We start from the raw sequence: 26,831 nt of genomic DNA, 5'->3' as shown, positions 1-26,831 counted from the left end.
CCCCCTTCTGTCGTGGACACTCTAGCTGTGTTCTGAAGGACCCCCCCCCCCCCCGTCTGGGACTCTCTCGCTGTGTTCTGAAGGACCCCCCCCCCCTGTCTGGGACTCTCTCGCTGTGTTCTGAAGGACCCCCTGTCTGGGAATCTCTAGCTGTGTTCTGACGGACCCCCTGTTTGGGACACTCTAGCTGTGTTCTGAAGGACCCCCTGTCTGGGACTCTCTCGCTGTGTTCTGAAGGACCCCCTGTTTGGGACTCTCTCGCTGTGTTCTGAAGGACCCCCTGTCTGGGAATCTCTAGCTGTGTTCTGACGGACCCCCTGTTTGGGACACTCTAGCTGTGTTCTGAAGGACCCCCCTGTCTGGGACACTCTAGCTGTGTTCTGAAGGACCCCCCTGTCGGGGACACTCTATCTTTGTTCTGAAGGAACCCCCCCCCTGTCTGGGACACTCTAGCTGTGTTCTGACGGACCCCCCCTGTCTGGGACACTCTAGCTGTGTTCTGACGGACCCCCCTGTCTGGGACACTCTAGCTGTGTTCTGACGGACCCCCCCTGTCTGGGACACTCTAGCTGTGTTCTGACGGACCCCCTGTCTGGGACACTCTAGCTGTGTTCTGACGGACCCCCCTGTCTGGGACACTCTAGCTGTGTTCTGACGGACCCCCCCTGTCTGGGCCACTCTAGCTGTGTTCTGACTGACCCCCCCTGTCTGGGGCACTCTAGCTGTGTTCTGACGGACCCCCCCTGTCTGGGACTCTAGCTGTGTTCTGACGGACCCCCCTGTCTGGGACACTCTAGCTGTGTTCTGACGGACCCCCTGTCTGGGACACTCTAGCTGTGTTCTGACGGACCCCCTGTCTGGGACACTCTAGCTGTGTTCTGACTGACCCCCTGTCTGGGACACTCTAGCTGTGTTCTGACGGACCCCCTGTCTGGGACACTCTAGCTGTGTTCTGACGGACCCCCTGTCTGGGACACTCTAGCTGTGTTCTGACGGACCCCCTGTCTGGGACACTCTAGCTGTGTTCTGACGGACCCCCCCTGTCTGGGCCACTCTAGCTGTGTTCTGACTGACCCCCCCTGTCTGGGGCACTCTAGCTGTGTTCTGACGGACCCCCCCTGTCTGGGACTCTAGCTGTGTTCTGACGGACCCCCCTGTCTGGGACACTCTAGCTGTGTTCTGAAGGACGCCCCCTGTCTGGGACACTCTAGCTGTGTTCTGAAGGACCCCCTGTCTGGGACACTCTAGCTGTGTTCTGACTGACCCCCTGTCTGGGACACTCTAGCTGTGTTCTGAAGGACCCCCTGTCTGGGACACTCTAGCTGTGTTCTGAAGGAACCCCCCTGTCTGGGACACTCTAGCTGTGTTCTGACGGACCCCCCTGTCTGGGACACTCTAGCTGTGTTCTGACGGGACCCCCCTTGTCTGGGACACTCTAGCTGTGTTCTGAAGGACCCCCCTGTCTGGGACTCTCTCGCTGTGTTCTGAAGGACCCCCCTTTTTGGGAAACTCTAGCTGTGTTCTGACGGAACCCCCCCCCCCCTGTCTGGGACTCTCTCGCTGTGTTCTGACGGACCCCCTGTCGGGGACACTCTAGCTGTGTTCTGACGGACCCCCCCTGTCTGGGACACTCTAGCTGTGTTCTGACGGACCCCCCCTGTCTGGGACACTCTAGCTGTGTTCTGAAGGACCCCCTGTCTGGGACACTCTAGCTGTGTTCTGACGGACCCCCTGTCTGGGACACTCTAGCTGTGTTCTGACGGACCCCCCCTGTCTGGGACACTCTAGCTGTGTTCTGACGGACCCCCTGTCTGGGACACTCTAGCTGTGTTCTGAAAGACCCCCCTTCTGTCTGGGACACTCTAGCTGTGTTCTGACGGGCCCCCCTGTCTGGGACACTCTAGCTGTGTTCTGAAGGTCACCCCCTGTCTGGGACACTCTAGCTGTGTTCTGACGCACCCCCTGTCTGGGACACTCTAGCTGTGTTCTGACGGACCCCCCTGTCTGGGACACTCTAGCTGTGTTCTGACTGACCCCCCCTGTCTGGGACACTCTAGCTGTGTTCTGACGGACCCCCTGTCTGGGACTCTAGCTGTGTTCTGACTGACCCCCTGTCTGGGACACTCTAGCTGTGTTCTGAAGGACCCCCTGTCTGGGACACTCTAGCTGTGTTCTGACGGACCCCCTGTCTGGGACACTCTAGCTGTGTTCTGACGGACCCCCTGTCTGGGACACTCTAGCTGTGTTCTGACTGACCCCCTGTCTGGGACACTCTAGCTGTGTTCTGACGGACCCCCTGTCTGGGACACTCTAGCTGTGTTCTGACGGACCCCCTGTCTGGGACACTCTAGCTGTGTTCTGAAGGACCCCCTGTCTGGGACACTCTAGCTGTGTTCTGAAGGACCCCCTGTCTGGGACACTCTAGCTGTGTTCTGACGGACCCCCTGTCTGGGACACTCTAGCTGTGTTCTGAAGGACCCCCTGTCTGGGACACTCTAGCTGTGTTCTGAAGGACCCCCCTGTCTGGGACACTCTAGCTGTGTTCTGAAGGACCCCCTGTCTGGGACACTCTAGCCGTGTTCTGACGGACCCCCCCTGTCTGGGACACTCTAGCTGTGTTCTGAAGGACCCCCCTGTCTGGGACACTCTAGCTGTGTTCTGACGGACCCCCCTGTCTGGGACACTCTAGCTGTGTTCTGACGGACCCCCTGTCTGGGACACTCTATCTTTGTTCTGAAGGACCCCCCTGTCTGGGACACTCTAGCTGTGTTCTGACTGACCCCCCTGTCTGGGACACTCTAGCTGTGTTCTGACGGACCCCCTGTCTGGGACACTCTAGCTGTGTTCTGACGGACCCCCCTGTCTGGGACACTCTAGCTGTGTTCTGACGGACCCCCTGTCTGGGACACTCTAGCTGTGTTCTGACTGACCCCCCTGTCTGGGACACTCTAGCTGTGTTCTGACGGACCCCCTGTCTGGGACACTCTAGCTGTGTTCTGACGGACCCCCTGTCTGGGACACTCTAGCTGTGTTCTGACGGACCCCCCTGTCTGGGACACTCTAGCTGTGTTCTGACGGACCCCCTGTCTGGGACACTCTAGCTGTGTTCTGACGGACCCCCTGTCTGGGACACTCTAGCTGTGTTCTGACGGACCCCCTGTCTGGGACACTCTAGCTGTGTTCTGACGGACCCCCCTGTCTGGGACACTCTAGCTGTGTTCTGAAAGACCCCCCTGTCTGGGACACTCTAGCTGTGTTCTGAAGGACCCCCTGTCTGGGACACTCTAGCTGTGTTCTGACGGACCCCCTGTCTGGGACACTCTAGCTGTGTTCTGACGGACCCCCCTGTCTGGGACACTCTAGCTGTGTTCTGACGGACCCCCCCTGTCTGGGACACTCTAGCTGTGTTCTGACTGACCCCCCTGTCTGGGACACTCTAGCTGTGTTCTGACGGACCCCCTGTCTGGGACACTCTAGCTGTGTTCTGACGGAGACATCTGTAAGGAAAGACCAGCCATGTCGGTGCCGGTATCATATCACGTCTCAGAGGGAGTGTGAAGTTGGCCCAGTGAGCACATTCCAGCGTTAAGTTTCAGCTCTCCGTCTCTGGTTAACTGAAAACCTCCCCGTTACCGTCACCCTACACCGAGCACACAGGTCCACTCTGGACTGGATCATAATGATGGTGTTTAGTGGTAAGCTGTTGGCAGGGGTGGTAAGGAAAGGCTTGTTGTTTTTTGACCTTCATTTTGACAGGGAAGTCATTCTGAGACCAGGGTATCTTTTCCAGATGAGCCCTGCAGAAACACATCCAACGCATACCAAATAAAATGAAACAGACAGGTTTATCTGAACGACCCAGGTGGACCAGAACATCTCAGACAGCTCTGTAACTTGTTCCCCATAAAGGGCCCCAAAACAGTAAAATTAGCTTTACCCAACTCTGTGGAGACCGAAGGGGCCTCCAGTGTTATCTAAGCTTGAGACCAGGGTTGGTCATTTGGAAGTCTAAATTGAATTAATGATGATAGATACATAGGAAGTTTATGCCTGAATGATTTGTAAATAAACACAAGAGAATGCTGCTCTTTCCTTACATACCTAAAGGCCCAACCCACTTTTTAATAAAAAACACAATGGTGAGTTCTAGAACCATCACCAGTAATAAACCTCAGGGAACAATGGTGAGTTCTAGAACCATCACCAGTAATAAACCTAAGGGAACAATGGTGAGTTCTAGAACCATCACCAGTAATAAACCTAAGGGAACAATGGTGAGTTCTAGAGCCATCACCAGTAATAAACCTAAAGGAACAATGGTGAGTTCTAGAACCATCACCGGTAATAAACCTCAGGGAACAATGGTGAGTTCTAGAACCATCACCAGTAATAAACCTAAGGGAACAATGGTGAGTTCTAGAACCATCACCAGTAATAAACCTAAGGGAACAATGGTGAGTTCTAGAACCATCACCTGTAACAAATCTAAGGGAACAATGGTGAGTTCTGGAACCATCACCAGTAATAAACCTCAGGGCCCAATGGTGAGTTCTAGAACCATCACCGGCAATAAACCTAAGGGAACAATGGTGAGTTCTAGAACCATCACCGGTAATAAACCTAAGGGAACAATGGTGAGTTCTAGAACCATCACCGGCAATAAACCTAAGGGAACAACGGTGAGTTCTAGAACCATCACCGGCAATAAACCTAAGGGCACAGTGGAAAACAGCATCTAGGGGTTTAAGTATAGTGCTGCGTGCATATAGATAATATCCCCAGAATCTAAAATAGACATAAAAGTGTCCTGGACAATTTCCTTCCTATTAACAAAAGTCAGACATGCTTTGTTTCTGTAAAAGAAACCAACCTTGACCAACTTCTTCACTGAAAAAAAGCATGTGTCTTGTTTTATTTGTACTTAGAACTTCAGATCCAGTAGTGACCTGTGTGTTGGTGGTGTTTTAGTGTTTATATTGACATTAAGTTCTGTGTGTGTTTCAGTGGGGAGAGTGGATCAGGGAAGACTGAGGCCACTAAACTGCTGCTGCGTTACCTAGCAGCAATACACCACAAACACAACATTACACAACAGGTAAACACACACACTCACACACACTCTCACACACACTTCTGTATCCTAACCTTGTCTTCCTGTGTATGACTCCCTGTGTCTGTGCTGCTCAGATTAAGGTAGCTGGTTTCTGCATGCCTCTCTGTCTGTCAGTGTTCAGTAAAGCTTGGTTTGTGTCCCAATTACCATACTATCATTCCATTCTATTACCATACTATCATTCCATTATATTACCATACTATCATTCCATTCTATTACCATAATATCATTCCATTATATTACCATACTATCATTCCATTCTATTACCATACTATCATTCCATTCTATTACCATACTATCATTCCATTCTATTACCATACTATCATTCCATTCTATTACCATACTATCATTCCATTCTATTCATACTATCATTCCATTACTATCATTCCATTCTATTACCATACTATCATTCCATTCTATTACCATACTATCATTCCATTCTATTACCATACTATCATTCCATTCTATTACCATACTATCATTCCATTCTATTACCATAATATCATTCCATTCTATTACCATAGTATCATTCCATTCTATTACCATAATATCATTCCATTCTATTACCATAATATCATTCCATTCTATTACCATACTATCATTCCATTCTATTACCATACTATCATTCCATTCTATTACCATACTATCATTACATTCTATTACCATAATATCATTCCATTCTATTGCCATACTATCATTCCATTCTATTACCATACTATCATTCCATTCTATTGCCATACTATCATTCCATTCTATTACCATTGTGACTGTGTCTCTGTTGTGACTGTGTCTCTGCTGTACTGTTGTGACTGTTCTGACTGTGTCTCTGTTTACTGTTGTGACTGTTCTGATTGTCTCTGCGCTGTGCTGTTGTGACTGTTCTGACTGTCTCTGCAGAGTAGCTAGCTGTCTGCATGCTCTACCTGCTGTGTTCTGAAGAGTAGCTAGCTGTCTGCATGTTCTACCTGCTGTGTTCTGTAGAGTAGCTAGCTGTCTGCATGTTCTACCTGCTGTGTTCTGAAGAGTAGCTAGCTGTCTGCATGTTCTACCTGCTGTGTTCTGTAGAGTAGCTAGCTGTCTGCATGTTCTACCTGCTGTGATCTGTAGAGTAGCTAGCAGTCTGCATGTTCTACCTGCTGTGTTCTGAAGAGTAGCTAGCAGTCTGCATGTTCTACCTGCTGTGTTCTGTAGAGTAGCTAGCTACACTGTCTGCATGTTCTACCTGCTGTGTTCTGTAGAGTAGCTAGCTCCACTGTCTACATGTTCTACCTGCTGTGTTCTGTAGAGTAGCTAGCTGTCTGCATGTTCTACCTGCTGTGTTCTGTAGAGTAGCCAGCTACACTGTCTGCATGTTCTACCTGCGGTGTTCTGTAGAGTAGCTAGCTACACTGTCTGCATGTTCTACCTGCTGTGTTCTGAAGAGTAGCTACACTGTCTGCATGTTCTACCTGCTGTGTTCTGTAGAGTAGCTAGCTACACTGTCTGCATGTTCTACCTGCTGTGTTCTGTAGAGTAGCTAGCTGTCTACATGTTCTACCTGCTGTGTTCTGAAGAGTAGCTAGCTGTCTACATGTTCTACCTGTTGTGTTCTGTAGAGTAGCTAGCTACACTGTCTGCATGTTCTACCTGCTGTGTTCTGTAGAGTAGCTAGCTGTCTACATGTTCTACCTGCTGTGTTCTGAAGACTAGCTAGCTGTCTACATGTTCTACCTGTTGTGTTCTGTAGAGTAGCTAGCTACACTGTCTGCATGTTCTACCTGCTGTGTTCTGTAGAGTAGCTACACTGTCTGCATATTCTAACTGCTGTGTTCTGTAGAGTAGCTAGCTACACTGTCTGCATGTTCTACCTGCGGTGTTCTGTAGAGTAGCTAGCTACACTGTCTGCATGTTCTACCTGCGGTGTTCTGTAGAGTAGCTAGCTACACTGTCTGCATGTTCTACCTGCTGTGTTCTGTAGAGTAGCTAGCTGTCTACATGTTCTACCTGCTGTGTTCTGAAGACTAGCTAGCTGTCTACACGTTCTACCTGTTGTGTTCTGTAGAGTAGCTAGCTGTCTACATGTTCTACCTGCTGTGTTCTGTAGAGTAGCTAGCTGTCTACATGTTCTACCTGCTGTGTTCTGTAGAGTAGCTAGCTACACTGTCTACATGTTCTACCTGTTGTGTTCTGTAGAGTAGCTAGCTGTCTACATGTTCTACCTGCTGTGTTCTGTAGAGTAGCTAGCTGTCTACATGTCTACCTGCTGTGTTCTGTAGAGTAGCTAGCTGTCTACAGGTCTACCTGCTGTGTTCTGTAGAGTAGCTAGCTACACTTTCTACATGTTCTACCTGCTGTGTTCTGTAGATTAGCTAGCTCCACTGTCTGCATGTTCTATCTGCTGTGTTCTGTAGAGTAGCTAGCTACACTGTCTACATGTCTACCTGCTGTGTTCTGTAGAGTAGCTAGCTACACTGTCTACATGTTCTACCTGCTGTGTTCTGTAGAGTAGCTAGCTACACTGTCTATATGTCTACCTGCTGTGTTCTGTAGAGTAGCTAGCTACACTGTCTGCATGTTCTACCTGCTGTGTTCTGAAGAGTAGCTAGCTGTCTACATGTCTACCTGCTGTGTTCTGTAGAGTAGCTAGCTGTCTACATGTCTACCTGCTGTGTTCTGTAGAGTAGCTAGCTGCACTGTCTACATGTTCTACCTGCTGTGTTCTGTAGAGTAGCTAGCTGCACTGGACTTGTTCTACATGATGATATTTTCATTCTGATGTTTTATCTCTGAATACGCTGCCAGATTCTTGAGGCAGCTCCTCTTCTAGAATCCTTTGGAAATGCCAAAACAGTTCGCAACGACAACTCCAGTCGCTTCGGGAAATACGTGGAGATCTATCTGGAGGAGTGAGTATGATCTGGTATATATAGATCTATCTGGAACAGTGAGTATGATCTGGTATACATAGATCTATCTGGAACAGTGAGTATGATCAATAACTCTATACTCTGGTCTATAACCTCTATCTATAACCTCTATACTCTGGTCTATAACCTCTATCTATAAGCTCTATCCTCTGGTCAACATCCTCTATCCTCTGGTCTATAACCTCTATCCTCTGGTCTATAACCTCTATCCTCTGGTCTATAACCTCTATCCTCTGGTCTATAACCTCTATCCTCTATCTATAACCTCTATTTATAACCTCTATCCTCTGGTCTATAACCTCTATCCTCTGGTCTATATCCTCTATCCTCTGGTCTATATCCTCTATCCTCTGGTCTATAACCTCTATCCTCTGGTCTATAACCTCTATCCTTTGGTCTATATCCTCTATCCTCTGGTCTATAACCTCTATTTATAACCTCTATCCTCTGGTCTATAACCTCTATCCTCTGGTCTATAACCTCTATCCTCTGGTCTATAACCTCTATTTATAACCTCTATCCTCTGGTCAACATCCTCTATCCTCTGGTCTATAACCTCTATCCTCTATCTATAACCTCTATCTATAACCTCTATCCTCTGATAATAATAATATATAATATATCCGATTTAGCAGACGCTTTTGTCCAAAGCGACTTACAAGTCGGCTGGGGCCACTACTTTTGCATATGGGTGGCCCCAGTGGGAAACGAACCCACGACGCTTGGCGTTGCAAGCGCCATGCTCTACCGACTGAGCCACACAGGACCCTCTGGTCTATAACCTCTATCCTCTGGTCTATATCCTCTATCCTCTGGTCTATAACCTCTATCCTCTGGTCTATAACCTCTATCCTCTATCTATAACCTCTATCTATAACCTCTATTCTCTGGTCTATAAGCTCTATCTTGAACCTCTATCCTCTGCTCTATAACCTCTATCCTCTGGTCTATAATCTCTATCTATAACCTCCATCCTCTGGTCTATTACCTCTATCTATAACCTCTATCGTCTGGTCTATAACCTCTATCCTCTATCTATAACCTCTATCCTCTGGTCTATAACCTCTATCCTCTGGTCTATATCCTCTATCCTCTGGTCTATAACCTCTATGCTCTGGTCTATAACCTCTATCCTCTGGTCTATAACCTCTATCCTCTGGTCTATAACGTCTATCCTCTGGTCTATATCCTCTATCCTCTGGTCTATAACTTCTATCCTCTGGTCTATAACCTCTATTTATATCCTCTATCCTCTGGTCTATAACCTCTATGCTCTGGTCTATAACCTCTATCCTCTGGTCTATAACCTCTATCCTCTGGCCTCTTACCTCTATCTATAACCTCTATACTCTGGTCTATAACCTCTATTTATAACCTCTATCCTCTGGTCAACATCCTCTATCCTCTGGTCTATAACCTCTATCCTCTGGTCTATAACCTCTATCCTCTGGTCTATAACCTCTATCCTCTGGTCTATAACCTCTATCCTCTGGTCTATATCCTCTATCCTCTGGTCTATAACCTCTATCTATAACCTCTATCCTCTGGTCTATAAACTCTATCCTCTGGTCTATAACCTCCATCCGCTGGTCTATAACCTCCATCCTCTGGTCTATAACCGCTATCTATAACCTCTATCTATAACCTCTATCCTCTGGTCTATAACTCTATCTATAACCTCTATCCTCTGGTCTATAATCTCTATCCTCTGGTCTTTAACCTCCTATCTATAACCTCTATCCTCTATCTATAACCTCTATCCTCTGGTTTATAACCTCTATGCTCTGGTCTATAACCTCTATCCTCTGGTCTATAACCTCTATCTATTACCTATTTCCTCTTGTCTATTATCTCTATTCTCTGGTCTATAACCTCTATCCTCTGGTCTATAACCTCTATCCTCTGGTCTAAAACCTATATCCTCTGATCTATAACCTCTATCCTCTGGTCTATAACCTCTATCCTCTGGCCTATAACCTCTATGCTCTGGTCTATAATCTCTATCTATAAACTCTATCCTCTGGTCTATAACCTCTATCCTCTGGTCTATAATCTCTATCTATAACCTCTATCCTCTATCTATAACCTCTATCCTCTGGTCTATAACCTCCATGCTCTGGTCTATAACCTCATTCTATAACCTCTATCGTCTGGTCTATAACCTCTATCCTCTGGTCTATAACCTCTATCTATAACCTCTATCCTCTGGTCTATAACCTCTATCCTCTGGTCTATAACCTCTATCGTCTGGTCTGTAACATCTATCCTCTGGTCTATAACCTCTATCCTCTGGTCTATAACCTCTATCCTCTATCTATAACCTCTATCTATAACCTCTATCCTCTGGTCTATAACCTCTATTCTCTGGTCTATAAGCTCTATCTTGAACCTCTATCCTCTGGTCTATAACCTCTATCCTCTGGTCTATAACCTCTATCTATAACCTCCATCCTCTGGTCTACTACCTCTATCTATAACCTCTATCCTCTATCTATAACCTCTATCCTCTGGTCTATAACCTCTATCCTCTGGTCTATATCCTCTATCCTCTGGTCTATAACTTCTATCCTCTGGTCTATAACCTCTATTTATATCCTCTATCCTCTGGTCTATAACCTCTATGCTCTGGTCTATAACCTCTATCCTCTGGTCTATAACCTCTATCCTCTGGTCTATATCCTCTATCCTCTGGTCTATAACCTCTATGCTCTGGTCTATAACCTCTATCCTCTGGCCTATAACCTCTATGCTCTGGTCTATAATCTCTATCTATAAACTCTATCCTCTGGTCTATAACCTCTATCCTCTGGTCTATAATCTCTATCTATAACCTCTATCCTCTATCTATAACCTCTATCCTCTGGTCTATAACCTCCATGCTCTGGTCTATAACCTCATTCTATAACCTCTATCGTCTGGTCTATAACCTCTATCCTCTGGTCTATAACCTCTATCTATAACCTCTATCCTCTGGTCTATAACCTCTATCCTCTGGTCTATAACCTCTATCGTCTGGTCTGTAACATCTATCCTCTGGTCTATAACCTCTATCCTCTGGTCTATAACCTCTATCCTCTATCTATAACCTCTATCTATAACCTCTATCCTCTGGTCTATAACCTCTATTCTCTGGTCTATAAGCTCTATCTTGAACCTCTATCCTCTGGTCTATAACCTCTATCCTCTGGTCTATAACCTCTATCTATAACCTCCATCCTCTGGTCTATTACCTCTATCTATAACCTCTATCGTCTGGTCTATAACCTCTATCCTCTATCTATAACCTCTATCCTCTGGTCTATAACCTCTATCCTCTGGTCTATATCCTCTATCCTCTGGTCTATAACTTCTATCCTCTGGTCTATAACCTCTATTTATATCCTCTATCCTCTGGTCTATAACCTCTATGCTCTGGTCTATAACCTCTATCCTCTGGTCTATAACCTCTATCCTCTGGTCTATATCCTCTATCCTCTGGTCTATAACCTCTATGCTCTGGTCTGTAACCTCTATCCTCTGGTCTATAACCTCTATCCTCTGGTCTATATCCTCTATCCTCTGGTCTATAACCTCTATCTATAACCTCTATCCTCTGGTCTATAAACTCTATCCTCTGGTCTATAACCTCCATCCGCTGGTCTATAACCTCCATCCTCTGGTCTATAACCGCTATCTATAACCTCTATCTATAACCTCTATCCTCTGGTCTATAACTCTATCTATAACCTCTATCCTCTGGTCTATAATCTCTATCCTCTGGTCTATAACCTCCTATCTATAACCTCTATCCTCTATCTATAACCTCTATCCTCTGGTTTATAACCTCTATGCTCTGGTCTATAACCTCTATCCTCTATCTATAACCTATTTCCTCTTGTCTATTATCTCTATTCTCTGGTCTATAACCTCTATCCTCTGGTCTATAACCTCTATCCTCTGGTCTATAACCTCTATCCTCTGGTCTAAAACCTATATCCTCTGATCTATAACCTCTATCCTCTGGTCTATAACCTCTATCCTCTGGCCTATAACCTCTATGCTCTGGTCTATAACCTCTATCCTCTGGCCTATAACCTCTATGCTCTGGTCTATAATCTCTATCTATAAACTCTATCCTCTGGTCTATAACCTCTATCCTCTGGTCTATAATCTCTATCTATAACCTCTATCCTCTGGTCTATAACCTCCATGCTCTGGTCTATAACCTCATTCTATAACCTCTATCGTCTGGGCTATAAACTCTATCCTCTGGTCTATAACCTCTATCTATAACCTCTATCCTCTGGTCTATAACCTCTATCCTCTGGTCTATAACCTCTATCGTCTGGTCTGTAACATCTATCCTCTGGTCTATAACCTCTATCCTCTGGTCTATAACCTCTATCCTCTATCTATAACCTCTATCTATAACCTCTATCCTCTGGTCTATAACCTCTATTCTCTGGTCTATAAGCTCTATCTTGAACCTCTATCCTCTGGTCTATAACCTCTATCCTCTGGTCTATAACCTCTATCTATAACCTCCATCCTCTGGTCTATTACCTCTATCTATAACCTCTATCGTCTGGTCTATAACCTCTATCCTCTATCTATAACCTCTATCCTCTGGTCTATATCCTCTATCCTCTGGTCTATAACCTCTATGCTCTGGTCTATAACCTCTATCCTCTGGTCTATAACCTCTATCCTCTGGTCTATATCCTCTATCCTCTGGTCTATAACTTCTATCCTCTGGTCTATAACCTCTATTTATATCCTCTATCCTCTGCTCTATAACCTCTATGCTCTGGTCTATATCCTCTATCCTCTGGTCTATAACCTCTATGCTCTGGTCTATAACCTCTATCCTCTGGTCTATAACCTCTATCCTCTGGTCTATAACCTCTATCCTCTGGTCTATAACCTCTATCCTCTGGTCTATATCCTCTATCCTCTGGTCTATAACTTCTATCCTCTGGTCTATAACCTCTATTTATATCCTCTATCCTCTGGTCTATAACCTCTATGCTCTGGTCTATAACCTCTATCCTCTGGTCTATAACCTCTATGCTCTGGTCTATAACCTCTATCCTCTGGTCTATATCCTCTATCCTCTGGTCTATAACCTCTATCTATAACCTCTATCCTCTGGTCTATAACCTCTATCCTCTGGTCTATAACTTCTATCCTCTGGTCTATAACCTCTATTTATATCCTCTATCCTCTGGTCTATATCCTCTATCCTCTGGTCTATAACCTCTATCTATAACCTCTATCCTCTGGTCTATAAACTCTATCCTCTGGTCTATAACCTCCATCCTCTGGTCTATAACCTCCATCCTCTGGTCTATAACCTCTATCTATAACCTCTATCCTCTATCTATAACCTCTATCTATAACCTCTATCTATAATCTCTATCCTCTGGTCTATAACTCTATCTATAACCTCTATCCTCTGGTCTATAATCTCTATCCTCTGGTCTATAACCTCCTATCTATAACCTCTATTCTCTGGTCTATAACCTCTATCTATAACCTCTATCCCCTGGCCTATAACCTCTATTTATAACCTCTATCCTCACGTCTATAAACTCTATCCTCTGGTCTATATCCTCTATCTATAATCTCTACTCTCTGGTCTATAACCTCTATCTATAACCTCTATCTTCTGGTCTATTACCTCTATCCTCTGGTCTATAACCTCTATCCTCTGGTCTGTAACAGCTATCCTCTGGTCTATAACCTCTATCGTCTGGTCTATAACCTCTATCCTCTGGTCTATAACCTCTATCTATAACCTCTATCCTCTGGTCTATAACCTCTATCCTCTGGTCTATAACCTCTATCGTCTGGTCTGTAACATCTATCCTCTGGTCTATAACCTCTATCCTCTGGTCTATAACCTCTATCCTCTATCTATAACCTCTATCTATAACCTCTATCTTCTGGTCTATAACCTCTATTCTCTGGTCTATAAGCTCTATCTTGAACCTCTATCCTCTGGTCTATAACCTCTATCCTCTGGTCTATAACCTCTATCTATAACCTCCATCCTCTGGTCTATTACCTCTATCTATAACCTCTATCGTCTGGTCTATAACCTCTATCCTCTATCTATAACCTCTATCCTCTGGTCTATATCCTCTATCCTCTGGTCTATAACCTCTATGCTCTGGTCTATAACCTCTATCCTCTGGTCTATAACCTCTATCCTCTGGTCTATATCCTCTATCCTCTGGTCTATAACTTCTATCCTCTGGTCTATAACCTCTATTTATATCCTCTATCCTCTGCTCTATAACCTCTATGCTCTGGTCTATAACCTCTATCCTCTGGTCTATAACCTCTATCCTCTGGTCTATATCCTCTATCCTCTGGTCTATAACCTCTATGCTCTGGTCTATAACCTCTATCCTCTGGTCTATAACCTCTATCCTCTGGTCTATAACCTCTATCCTCTGGTCTATAACCTCTATCCTCTGGTCTATATCCTCTATCCTCTGGTCTATAACTTCTATCCTCTGGTCTATAACCTCTATTTATATCCTCTATCCTCTGGTCTATAACCTCTATGCTCTGGTCTATAACCTCTATCCTCTGGTCTATATCCTCTATCCTCTGGTCTATAACCTCTATCTATAACCTCTATCCTCTGGTCTATAACCTCTATGCTCTGGTCTATAACCTCTATCCTCTGGTCTATATCCTCTATCCTCTGGTCTATAACCTCTATCTATAACCTCTATCCTCTGGTCTATAACCTCTATCCTCTGGTCTATAACTTCTATCCTCTGGTCTATAACCTCTATTTATATCCTCTATCCTCTGGTCTATATCCTCTATCCTCTGGTCTATAACCTCTATGCTCTGGTCTATAACCTCTATCCTCTGGTCTATAACCTCTATCCTCTGGTCTATAACCTCTATCCTCTGGTCTATATCCTCTATCCTCTGGTCTATAACTTCTATCCTCTGGTCTATAACCTCTATTTATATCCTCTATCCTCTGGTCTATAACCTCTATCCTCTGGTCTATAACCTCTATCCTCTGGTCTAAAACCTATATCCTCTGATCTATAACCTCTATCCTCTGGTCTATAACCTCTATCCTCTGGCCTATAACCTCTATGCTCTGGTCTATAACCTCTATCCTCTGGCCTATAACCTCTATGCTCTGGTCTATAATCTCTATCTATAAACTCTATCCTCTGGTCTATAACCTCTATCCTCTGGTCTATAATCTCTATCTATAACCTCTATCCTCTGGTCTATAACCTCCATGCTCTGGTCTATAACCTCATTCTATAACCTCTATCGTCTGGGCTATAAACTCTATCCTCTGGTCTATAACCTCTATCTATAACCTCTATCCTCTGGTCTATAACCTCTATCCTCTGGTCTATAACCTCTATCGTCTGGTCTGTAACATCTATCCTCTGGTCTATAACCTCTATCCTCTGGTCTATAACCTCTATCCTCTATCTATAACCTCTATCTATAACCTCTATCCTCTGGTCTATAACCTCTATTCTCTGGTCTATAAGCTCTATCTTGAACCTCTATCCTCTGGTCTATAACCTCTATCCTCTGGTCTATAACCTCTATCTATAACCTCCATCCTCTGGTCTATTACCTCTATCTATAACCTCTATCGTCTGGTCTATAACCTCTATCCTCTATCTATAACCTCTATCCTCTGGTCTATATCCTCTATCCTCTGGTCTATAACCTCTATCCTCTGGTCTATATCCTCTATCCTCTGGTCTATAACCTCTATGCTCTGGTCTGTAACCTCTATCCTCTGGTCTATAACCTCTATCCTCTGGTCTATATCCTCTATCCTCTGGTCTATAACCTCTATCTATAACCTCTATCCTCTGGTCTATAAACTCTATCCTCTGGTCTATAACCTCCATCCGCTGGTCTATAACCTCCATCCTCTGGTCTATAACCGCTATCTATAACCTCTATCTATAACCTCTATCCTCTGGTCTATAACTCTATCTATAACCTCTATCCTCTGGTCTATAATCTCTATCCTCTGGTCTATAACCTCCTATCTATAACCTCTATCCTCTATCTATAACCTCTATCCTCTGGTTTATAACCTCTATGCTCTGGTCTATAACCTCTATCCTCTGGTCTATAACCTCTATCTATAACCTATTTCCTCTTGTCTATTATCTCTATTCTCTGGTCTATAACCTCTATCCTCTGGTCTATAACCTCTATCCTCTGGTCTATAACCTCTATCCTCTGGTCTAAAACCTATATCCTCTGATCTATAACCTCTATCCTCTGGTCTATAACCTCTATCCTCTGGCCTATAACCTCTATGCTCTGGTCTATAACCTCTATCCTCTGGCCTATAACCTCTATGCTCTGGTCTATAATCTCTATCTATAAACTCTATCCTCTGGTCTATAACCTCTATCCTCTGGTCTATAATCTCTATCTATAACCTCTATCCTCTGGTCTATAACCTCCATGCTCTGGTCTATAACCTCATTCTATAACCTCTATCGTCTGGGCTATAAACTCTATCCTCTGGTCTATAACCTCTATCTATAACCTCTATCCTCTGGTCTATAACCTCTATCCTCTGGTCTATAACCTCTATCGTCTGGTCTGTAACATCTATCCTCTGGTCTATAACCTCTATCCTCTGGTCTATAACCTCTATCCTCTATCTATAACCTCTATCTATAACCTCTATCCTCTGGTCTATAACCTCTATTCTCTGGTCTATAAGCTCTATCTTGAACCTCTATCCTCTGGTCTATAACCTCTATCCTCTGGTCTATAACCTCTATCTATAACCTCCATCCTCTGGTCTATTACCTCTATCTATAACCTCTATCGTCTGGTCTATAACCTCTATCCTCTATCTATAACCTCTATCCTCTGGTCTATATCCTCTATCCTCTGGTCTATAACCTCTATGCTCTGGTCTATAACCTCTATCCTCTGGTCTATAACCTCTATCCTCTGGTCTATATCCTCTATCCTCTGGTCTATAACTTCTATCCTCTGGTCTATAACCTCTATTTATATCCTCTATCCTCTGCTCTATAACCTCTATGCTCTGGTCTATATCCTCTATCCTCTGGTCTATAACCTCTATGCTCTGGTCTATAACCTCTATCCTCTGGTCTATAACCTCTATCCTCTGGTCTATAACCTCTATCCTCTGGTCTATAACCTCTATCCTCTGGTCTATATCCTCTATCCTCTGGTCTATAACTTCTATCCTCTGGTCTATAACCTCTATTTATATCCTCTATCCTCTGGTCTATAACCTCTATGCTCTGGTCTATAACCTCTATCCTCTGGTCTATATCCTCTATCCTCTGGTCTATAACCTCATTCTATAACCTCTATCCTCTGGTCTATAACCTCTATGCTCTGGTCTATAACCTCTATCCTCTGGTCTATATCCTCTATCCTCTGGTCTATAACCTCTATCTATAACCTCTATCCTCTGGTCTATAACCTCTATCCTCTGGTCTATAACTTCTATCCTCTGGTCTATAACCTCTATTTATATCCTCTATCCTCTGGTCTATATCCTCTATCTATAACCTCTATCCTCTGGTCTATAAACTCTATCCTCTGGTCTATAACCTCCATCCTCTGGTCTATAACCTCCATCCTCTGGTCTATAACCTCTATCTATAACCTCTATCCTCTATCTATAACCTCTATCTATAACCTCTATCTATAATCTCTATCCTCTGGTCTATAACTCTATCTATAACCTCTATCCTCTGGTCTATAATCTCTATCCTCTGGTCTATAACCTCCTATCTATAACCTCTATTCTCTGGTCTATAACCTCTATCTATAACCTCTATCCCCTGGCCTATAACCTCTATTTATAACCTCTATCCTCACGTCTATAAACTCTATCCTCTGGTCTATATCCTCTATCTATAATCTCTACTCTCTGGTCTATAACCTCTATCTATAACCTCTATCTTCTGGTCTATTACCTCTATCCTCTGGTCTATAACCTCTATCCTCTGGTCTGTAACAGCTATCCTCTGGTCTATAACCTCTATCGTCTGGTCTATAACCTCTATCCTCTGGTCTATAACCTCTATCTATAACCTCTATCCTCTGGTCTATAACCTCTATCCTCTGGTCTATAACCTCTATCGTCTGGTCTGTAACATCTATCCTCTGGTCTATAACCTCTATCCTCTGGTCTATAACCTCTATCCTCTATCTATAACCTCTATCTATAACCTCTATCTTCTGGTCTATAACCTCTATTCTCTGGTCTATAAGCTCTATCTTGAACCTCTATCCTCTGGTCTATAACCTCTATCCTCTGGTCTATAACCTCTATCTATAACCTCCATCCTCTGGTCTATTACCTCTATCTATAACCTCTATCGTCTGGTCTATAACCTCTATCCTCTATCTATAACCTCTATCCTCTGGTCTATATCCTCTATCCTCTGGTCTATAACCTCTATGCTCTGGTCTATAACCTCTATCCTCTGGTCTATAACCTCTATCCTCTGGTCTATATCCTCTATCCTCTGGTCTATAACTTCTATCCTCTGGTCTATAACCTCTATTTATATCCTCTATCCTCTGCTCTATAACCTCTATGCTCTGGTCTATAACCTCTATCCTCTGGTCTATAACCTCTATCCTCTGGTCTATATCCTCTATCCTCTGGTCTATAACCTCTATGCTCTGGTCTATAACCTCTATCCTCTGGTCTATAACCTCTATCCTCTGGTCTATAACCTCTATCCTCTGGTCTATAACCTCTATCCTCTGGTCTATATCCTCTATCCTCTGGTCTATAACTTCTATCCTCTGGTCTATAACCTCTATTTATATCCTCTATCCTCTGGTCTATAACCTCTATGCTCTGGTCTATAACCTCTATCCTCTGGTCTATATCCTCTATCCTCTGGTCTATAACCTCTATCTATAACCTCTATCCTCTGGTCTATAACCTCTATGCTCTGGTCTATAACCTCTATCCTCTGGTCTATATCCTCTATCCTCTGGTCTATAACCTCTATCTATAACCTCTATCCTCTGGTCTATAACCTCTATCCTCTGGTCTATAACTTCTATCCTCTGGTCTATAACCTCTATTTATATCCTCTATCCTCTGGTCTATATCCTCTATCCTCTGGTCTATAACCTCTATCTATAACCTCTATCCTCTGGTCTATAAACTCTATCCTCTGGTCTATAACCTCCATCCTCTGGTCTATAACCTCCATCCTCTGGTCTATAACCTCTATCTATAACCTCTATCCTCTATCTATAACCTCTATCTATAACCTCTATCTATAATCTCTATCCTCTGGTCTATAACTCTATCTATAACCTCTATCCTCTGGTCTATAATCTCTATCCTCTGGTCTATAACCTCCTATCTATAACCTCTATTCTCTGGTCTATAACCTCTATCTATAACCTCTATCCCCTGGCCTATAACCTCTATTTATAACCTCTATCCTCACGTCTATAAACTCTATCCTCTGGTCTATATCCTCTATCTATAATCTCTACTCTCTGGTCTATAACCTCTATCTATAACCTCTATCTTCTGGTCTATTACCTCTATCCTCTGGTCTATAACCTCTATCCTCTGGTCTGTAACAGCTATCCTCTGGTCTATAACCTCTATCGTCTGGTCTATAACCTCTATCCTCTGGTCTATAACCTCTATCTATAACCTCTATCCTCTGGTCTATAACCTCTATCCTCTGGTCTATAACCTCTATCGTCTGGTCTGTAACATCTATCCTCTGGTCTATAACCTCTATCCTCTGGTCTATAACCTCTATCCTCTATCTATAACCTCTATCTATAACCTCTATCTTCTGGTCTATAACCTCTATTCTCTGGTCTATAAGCTCTATCTTGAACCTCTATCCTCTGGTCTATAACCTCTATCCTCTGGTCTATAACCTCTATCTATAACCTCCATCCTCTGGTCTATTACCTCTATCTATAACCTCTATCGTCTGGTCTATAACCTCTATCCTCTGGTCTATATCCTCTATCCTCTGGTCTATAACCTCTATGCTCTGGTCTATAACCTCTATCCTCTGGTCTATAACCTCTATCCTCTGGTCTATAACCTCTATCCTCTGGTCTATATCCTCTATCCTCTGGTCTATATCCTCTATCCTCTGGTCTATAACTTCTATCCTCTGGTCTATAACCTCTATTTATATCCTCTATCCTCTGGTCTATAACCTCTATGCTCTGGTCTATAACCTCTATCCTCTGGTCTATAACCTCTATCCTCTGGTCTATAACTTCTATCCTCTGGTCTATAACCTCTATTTATATCCTCTATCCTCTGGTCTATAACCTCTATCCTCTGGTCTATAACTTCTATCCTCTGGTCTATAACCTCTATTTATATCCTCTATCCTCTGGTCTATAACCTCTATGCTCTGGTCTATAACCTCTATCCTCTGGTCTATATCCTCTATCCTCTGGTCTATAACCTCTATCTATAACCTCTATCCTCTGGTCTATAACCTCTATTCTCTGGTCTATATCCTCTATCCTCTGGTCTATAACTTCTATCCTCTGGTCTATAACCTCTATTTATATCCTCTATCCTCTGGTCTATAACCTCTATGCTCTGGTCTATAACCTCTATCCTCTGGTCTATATCCTCTATCCTCTGGTCTATAACCTCTATCTATAACCTCTATCCTCTGGTCTATAAACTCTATCCTCTGGTCTATAACCTCCATCCTCTGGTCTATAACCTCCATCCTCTGGTCTATAACCTCTATCTATAACCTCTATCCTCTATCTATAACCTCTATCTATAACCTCTATCCTCTGGTCTATAACTCTATCTATAACCTCTATCCTCTGGTCTATAATCTCTATCCTCTGGTCTATAACCTCTATCTATAACCTCTATCCTCTGGTCTATAAACTCTATCCTCTGGTCTATAACCTCCATCCTCTGGTCTATAACCTCCATCCTCTGGTCTATAACCTCTATCTATAACCTCTATCCTCTATCTATAACCTCTATCTATAACCTCTATCCTCTGGTCTATAACCTCCTATCTATAACCTCTATTCTCTGGTCTATAACCTCTATCTATAACTTCTATCCTCTATCTATAACCTCTATCTATAACCTCTATCCTATGGTCTATAACCTCTATCTATAACCTCTATCCCCTGGCCTATAACCCCTATTTATAACCTCTATCCTCACGTCTATAAACTCTATCCTCTGGTCTATATCCTCTATCTATAATCTCTACCCTCTGGTCTATAACCTCTATCTATAACCTCTATCTTCTGGTCTATTACCTCTATCCTCTGGTCTATTACCTCTATCCTCTGGTCTATAACCTATATCCTCTGGTCTATAACCTCTATCCTCTGGTCTATAACCTATATCCTCTGGTCTATAACCTATATCGTCTGGTCTATAACCTCTATCCTCTGGTCTATAACCTCTATCTATAACCTATATCCTCTATCTATTATCTCTATCCTCTATCTATAACCTCTATCTATAAGCTGTATCTACAACCTCTATCTATAACCTCTATCCTCTATCTTTAACCTCTATCCTCTATCTATAACCTCTATCTGCAACCTCTATCTATAACCTCTTCCTCTATCTATAACTCCTCCTTACTTCCGGCGCCGACAGAGATGGCCGCCTCGCTTCGCATTCCTAGGAAACAATGCAGTTTTTTGTTTTTTTTACGTGTTATTTCTTACATTAGTACCTCAGGTCATCTTAGGTTTCATTACATACAGTCGAGAAGAACTACTGTATATAAGATCAGCGTCAACTCACCATCAGTACGACCAAGAATATGTTTTTCGCGACGCAGATCCTGTGTTCTGCCTTACAAACAGGACAACGGAATGGATTGCATGCAGCGACCCAAAAAAACGACTCAGAAAAAGAGGGAAACGAGGCGGTCTTCTGGTCAGACTACGGAGACGGGCACATCGTGCCCCACTTCCTAGCATTCTTCCTGCCAATGTCCAGTCTCTTGACAACAAGGTTGATGAAATCCGAGCAAGTGTAGCATTCCAGAGGGACATCAGAGACTGTAACGTTCTGTGCTTCACGGAAACATGGCTCACTGGAGAGACGCTATCCGAAGCGGTGCAGCCAACGGGTTTCTCCACGCATCGCGCCGACAGAAACAAACACCTTTCTGGTAAAGAAGAGGGGTGGGGGTGTATGCCTTATGGCTAACGAGGCATGGTGCGATGAAAGAAACATACAGGAACTCAAATCCTTCTGTTCACCTGATTTAGAATTCCTCACAATCAAATGTAGACCGCATTATCTACCATGAGAATTCTCTTCGATTATAATCACAGCCGTATATATCCCCCCCCAAGCAGACACATCGATGGCTCTGAACAAACTTTATTTAACTCTTTGCAAACTGGAAACCATTTATCCGTAGGCTGCATTCATTGTTGCTGGAGATTTTAACAAGGCTAATCTGAAAACAAGACTCCCTAAATTTTATCAGCATATCGATTGCGCAACCAGGGGTGGAAAAACCTTGGATCACTGTTACTCTAACTTCTGTGACGCATATAAGGCCCTGCCCCGCCCCCCTTTCGGAAAAGCTGACCACGACTCCATTTTGCTGATACCTGCCTACAGACAAAAATTTAAAAAAGAAGCTCCCACGCTGAGGTCTGTCCAACGCTGGTCCGACCAAGCTGACTCCACACTCCAAGACTGCTTCCATCATGTGGACTGGGACATGTTTCGTATTGCATCAGATAACAACATTACCGAATACGCTGATTCGGTGTGTGAGTTCATTAGAACGTGCGTTGAAGATGTCGTTCCCATAGCAACGATTAAAACATTCCCTAACCAGAAACCGTGGATTGATGGCAGCATTCGCGTGAAACTGAAAGTGTGAACCACTGCTTTCAATCAGGGCAAGGTGTCTGGTAACATGTCTGAATACAAACAGTGCAGCTATTCCCTCCGTAAGGCAATCAAACAAGCTAAGCGTCAGTATAGAGACAAAGTAGAATCTCAATTCAACGGCTCAGCCACAAGAGGCATGTGGCAGGGTCTACAGTCAATCACGGACTACAGGAAGAAATCCAGCCCAGTCACGGACCAGGATGTCTTGCTCCCAGGCAGACTAAATAACTTTTTTGCCCGCTTTGAGGACAATACAGTGCCACTGACACGGCCTGCAACGGAAACATGCGGTCTCTCCTTCACTGCAGCCGAGGTGAGTAAAACATTTAAACGTGTTAACCCTCGCAAGGCTGCAGGCCCAGACGGCATCCCCAGCCGCGCCCTCAGAGCATGCGCAGACCAGCTGGCTGGTGTGTTTACGGACATATTCAATCAATCCCTATACCAGTCTGCTGTTCCCACATGCTTCAAGAGGGCCACCATTGTTCCTGTTCCCAAAAAAGCTAAGGTAACTGAGCTAAACGACTACCGCCCCGTAGCACTCACTTCCGTCATCATGAAGTGCTTTGAGAGACTAGTCAAGGACCATATCACCTCCACCCTACCTGACACCCTAGACCCACTCCAATTTGCTTACCGCCCAAATAGGTCCACAGACGATGCAATCTCAACCACACTGCACACTGCCCTAACCCATCTGGACAAGAGGAATACCTATGTGAGAATGCTGTTCATCGATTACAGCTCGGCATTCAACACCATAGTACCCTCCAAGCTCGTCATCAAGCTCGAGACCCTGGGTCTCGACCCCGCCCTGTGCAACTGGGTACTGGACTTCCTGACGGGCCGCCCCCAGGTGGTGAGGGTAGGTAACAACATCTCCTCCCCGCTGATCCTCAACACTGGGGCCCCACAAGGGTGCGTTCTGAGCCCTCTCCTGTACTCCCTGTTCACCCACGACTGCGTGGCCACGCACGCCTCCAACTCAATCATCAAGTTTGCGGACGACACAACAGTGGTAGGCTTGATTACCAACAACGACGAGACGGCCTACAGGGAGGAGGTGAGGGCCCTTGGAGTGTGGTGTCAGGAAAATAACCTCACACTCAACGTCAACAAAACTAAGGAGATGATTGTGGACTTCAGGAAACAGCAGAGGGAACACCCCCTATCCACATCGATGGAACAGTAGTGGAGAGAGTAGCAAGTTTTAAGTTCCTCGGCATACACATCACAGACAAACTGAATTGGTCCACTCACACAGACAGCATCGTGAAGAAGGCGCAGCAGCGCCTCTTCAACCTCAGGAGGCTGAAGAAATTCGGCTTGTCACCAAAAGCACTCACAAACTTCTACAGATGCACAATCGAGAGCATCCTGGCGGGCTGTATCACCGCCTGGTACGGCAACTGCTCCGCCCTCAACCGTAAGGCTCTCCAGAGGGTAGTGAGGTCTGCACAACGCATCACCGGGGGCAAACTACCTGCCCTCCAGGACACCTAAACCACCCGTTGTTACAGGAAGGCCATAACGATCATCAAGGGCATCAACCACCCAAGCCACTGCGTGTTCACCCCGCTATCATCCAGGAGGCGAGGTCAGTACAGGTGCATCAAAGCTGGGACCGAGAGACTGAAAAACAGCTTCTATCTCAAGGCCATCAGACTGTTAAACAGCCACCACTAACATTGAGTGGCTGCTGCCTACACACTGACTCAACTCCAGCCACTTTAATAATGGGAATTGATGGGAAATGATGTAAATATATCACTAGCCACTTTAAACAATGCTACCTTATATAATGTTACTTACCCTAAATTATTCTTCTCATATGCATATGTATATACTGTACTCTATATCATCGACTGCATCCTTATGTAATACATGTATCACTAGCCACTTTAACTATGCCACTTTGTTTACATACTGCCGTGTTAACTCTAGGGGTGTGTGTGTGTTAACTCTAGGGGGTGTTAACTCTAGGGGTGGTGTGTGTGTTAACTCTAGGGGTGTGTGTGTGTGTTAACTCTAGCAGTGTGTGTGTGTTAACTCTAGGGGTGTGTGTGTGTTAACTCTAGGGGGTGTGTGTGTGTGTTAACTCTAGGGTTGTGTGTGTGTTAACTCTAGCGGTGTGTGTGTGTTAACTCTAGGGGTGTGTGTGTGTGTGTTAACTCTAGGGGTGTGTGTGTGTTAACTCTAGGGGTGTGTGTGTGTTAACTCGTGTGTGTGTGTGTGTGTGTGTGTGTGTGTGTGTGTCTAGGGGTGTGATCAGCGGTGCCATAACCTCTCAGTATCTGATGGAAAAGTCCCGTATAGTCTTCCAGGTGAGATACACACACCACACCACACACACACACACACACACCACACCACACCCCACAGTCACATGGACACATGTGTCTTTGAATAGGTGCTAAATGACTGAGATGTTTCTACAGGCCAGAGATGAGAGGAACTATCATATCTTCTATGAGATGCTGTCAGGTCTCCCCCCCCAGCAGAGGCAGGCCTTCTACCTGCAGGAGGCTGAGACCTACTATTACCTGAACCAGGTAGACACACACACACACACACACACACACACACACACACACACACACACACACACACACACACACACACACACACACTACACACACACACACACACACAGCTGATGGCGATGTTCATGTGTGTCCAGGGAGGGGATTGTGGGATAGCAGGAAAGAGTGACAGGGAGGACTTCCTCCGTCTGCTGGCTGCTATGGAGATCCTTCACTTCACCCCTGACGACCAGGCGTCCATCTTTAGAGTCCTGTCTTCTATTCTACACCTGGGGAACGTCTACTTCCAAAGATATGAGGTATGACTGTCTAACCCGAACCTTAAAGGGATAGTCTGGAGAATGTCTACTACCAAAGATATGAGGTATGTTAGTCTAACCCGAACCTTAAAGGGATAGTCTGGGGAATGTCTACTTCCAAAGATATGAGGTATGGTAGTCTAACCCAAGCCTTAAAGGGATAGTCTGGAGAATGTCTACTTCCAAAGATATGAGGTATGACTGTCTAACCCCAACCTTAAAGGGATAGTCTGGGGAATGTCTACTTCCAAAGATATGAGGTATGACTGTCTAACCCGAACCTTAAAGGGATAGTCTGGAGAATGTCTACTTCCAAAGATATGAGGTATGGTAGTCTAACCCAAACCTTAAAGGGATAGTCTGGGGAATGTCTACTCCCAAAGATATGGCTGTCTAACCCAAACCTTAAAGGGATAGTCTGGAGAATGTCTTCTTCCAAAGATATGAGGTATGACTGTCTAACCCGAACCTTAAAGGGATAGTCTGGGGAATGTCTACTTCCAAAGATATGAGGTATGGTAGTCTAACCCGAACCTTAAAGGGATAGTCTGGGGAATGTCTACTTCCAAAGATATGAGGTATGGTAGTCTAACCCGAACCTTAAAGGGATAGTCTGGGGAATGTCTACTTCCAAAGATATGAGGTATGACTGTCTAACCCGAACCTTAAAGGGATAGTCTGGGGAATGTCTACTTCCAAAGATATGAGGTATGGTAGTCTAACCCCAACCTTAAAGGGATAGTCTGGGGAATGTCTACTTCCAAAGATATGAGGTATGACTGTCTAACCCGAACCTTAAAGGGATAGTCTGGGGAATGTCTACTTCCAAAGATATGAGGTATGGTCGTCTAACCCCAACCTTAAAGGGATAGTCTGGAGAATGTCTACTCCCAAAGATATGGCTGTCTAACCCAAACCTTAAAGGGATAGTCTGGGGAATGTCTACTTCCAAAGATATGAGGTATGACTGTCTAACCCGAACCTTAAAGGGATAGTCTGGAGAATGTCTACTTCCAAAGATATGAGGTATGACTGTCTAACCCGAACCTT

General features: G+C 44.5%; 1 protein-coding gene across 1 annotated transcript in view; it reads left to right on the top strand.

Moving 5' to 3' along the window:
• LOC135535729 (unconventional myosin-XV-like) overlaps positions 1-25,787 on the top strand; it is a 56,590-nt gene extending 30,803 nt beyond the window's left edge. The window contains exons 7-12 of the mRNA XM_064962160.1: positions 5,005-5,095; positions 5,188-5,193; positions 7,895-7,998; positions 25,200-25,263; positions 25,378-25,491; positions 25,620-25,787. Coding sequence (XP_064818232.1) covers positions 5,005-5,095; positions 5,188-5,193; positions 7,895-7,998; positions 25,200-25,263; positions 25,378-25,491; positions 25,620-25,787 — 547 coding nt within the window. The remainder of the gene's footprint in view (positions 1-5,004; positions 5,096-5,187; positions 5,194-7,894; positions 7,999-25,199; positions 25,264-25,377; positions 25,492-25,619) is intronic.
• Positions 25,788-26,831: the final 1,044 nt, after the last annotated feature.

This window comes from Oncorhynchus masou, unplaced genomic scaffold (assembly GCF_036934945.1).
Source record: "Oncorhynchus masou masou isolate Uvic2021 unplaced genomic scaffold, UVic_Omas_1.1 unplaced_scaffold_506, whole genome shotgun sequence".
Classification (NCBI taxonomy): domain Eukaryota; kingdom Metazoa; phylum Chordata; class Actinopteri; order Salmoniformes; family Salmonidae; genus Oncorhynchus; species Oncorhynchus masou.
The sequence above is the reverse complement of the archived record's forward strand: the minus strand, read 5'-3'. Positions and strand labels throughout refer to the sequence as shown.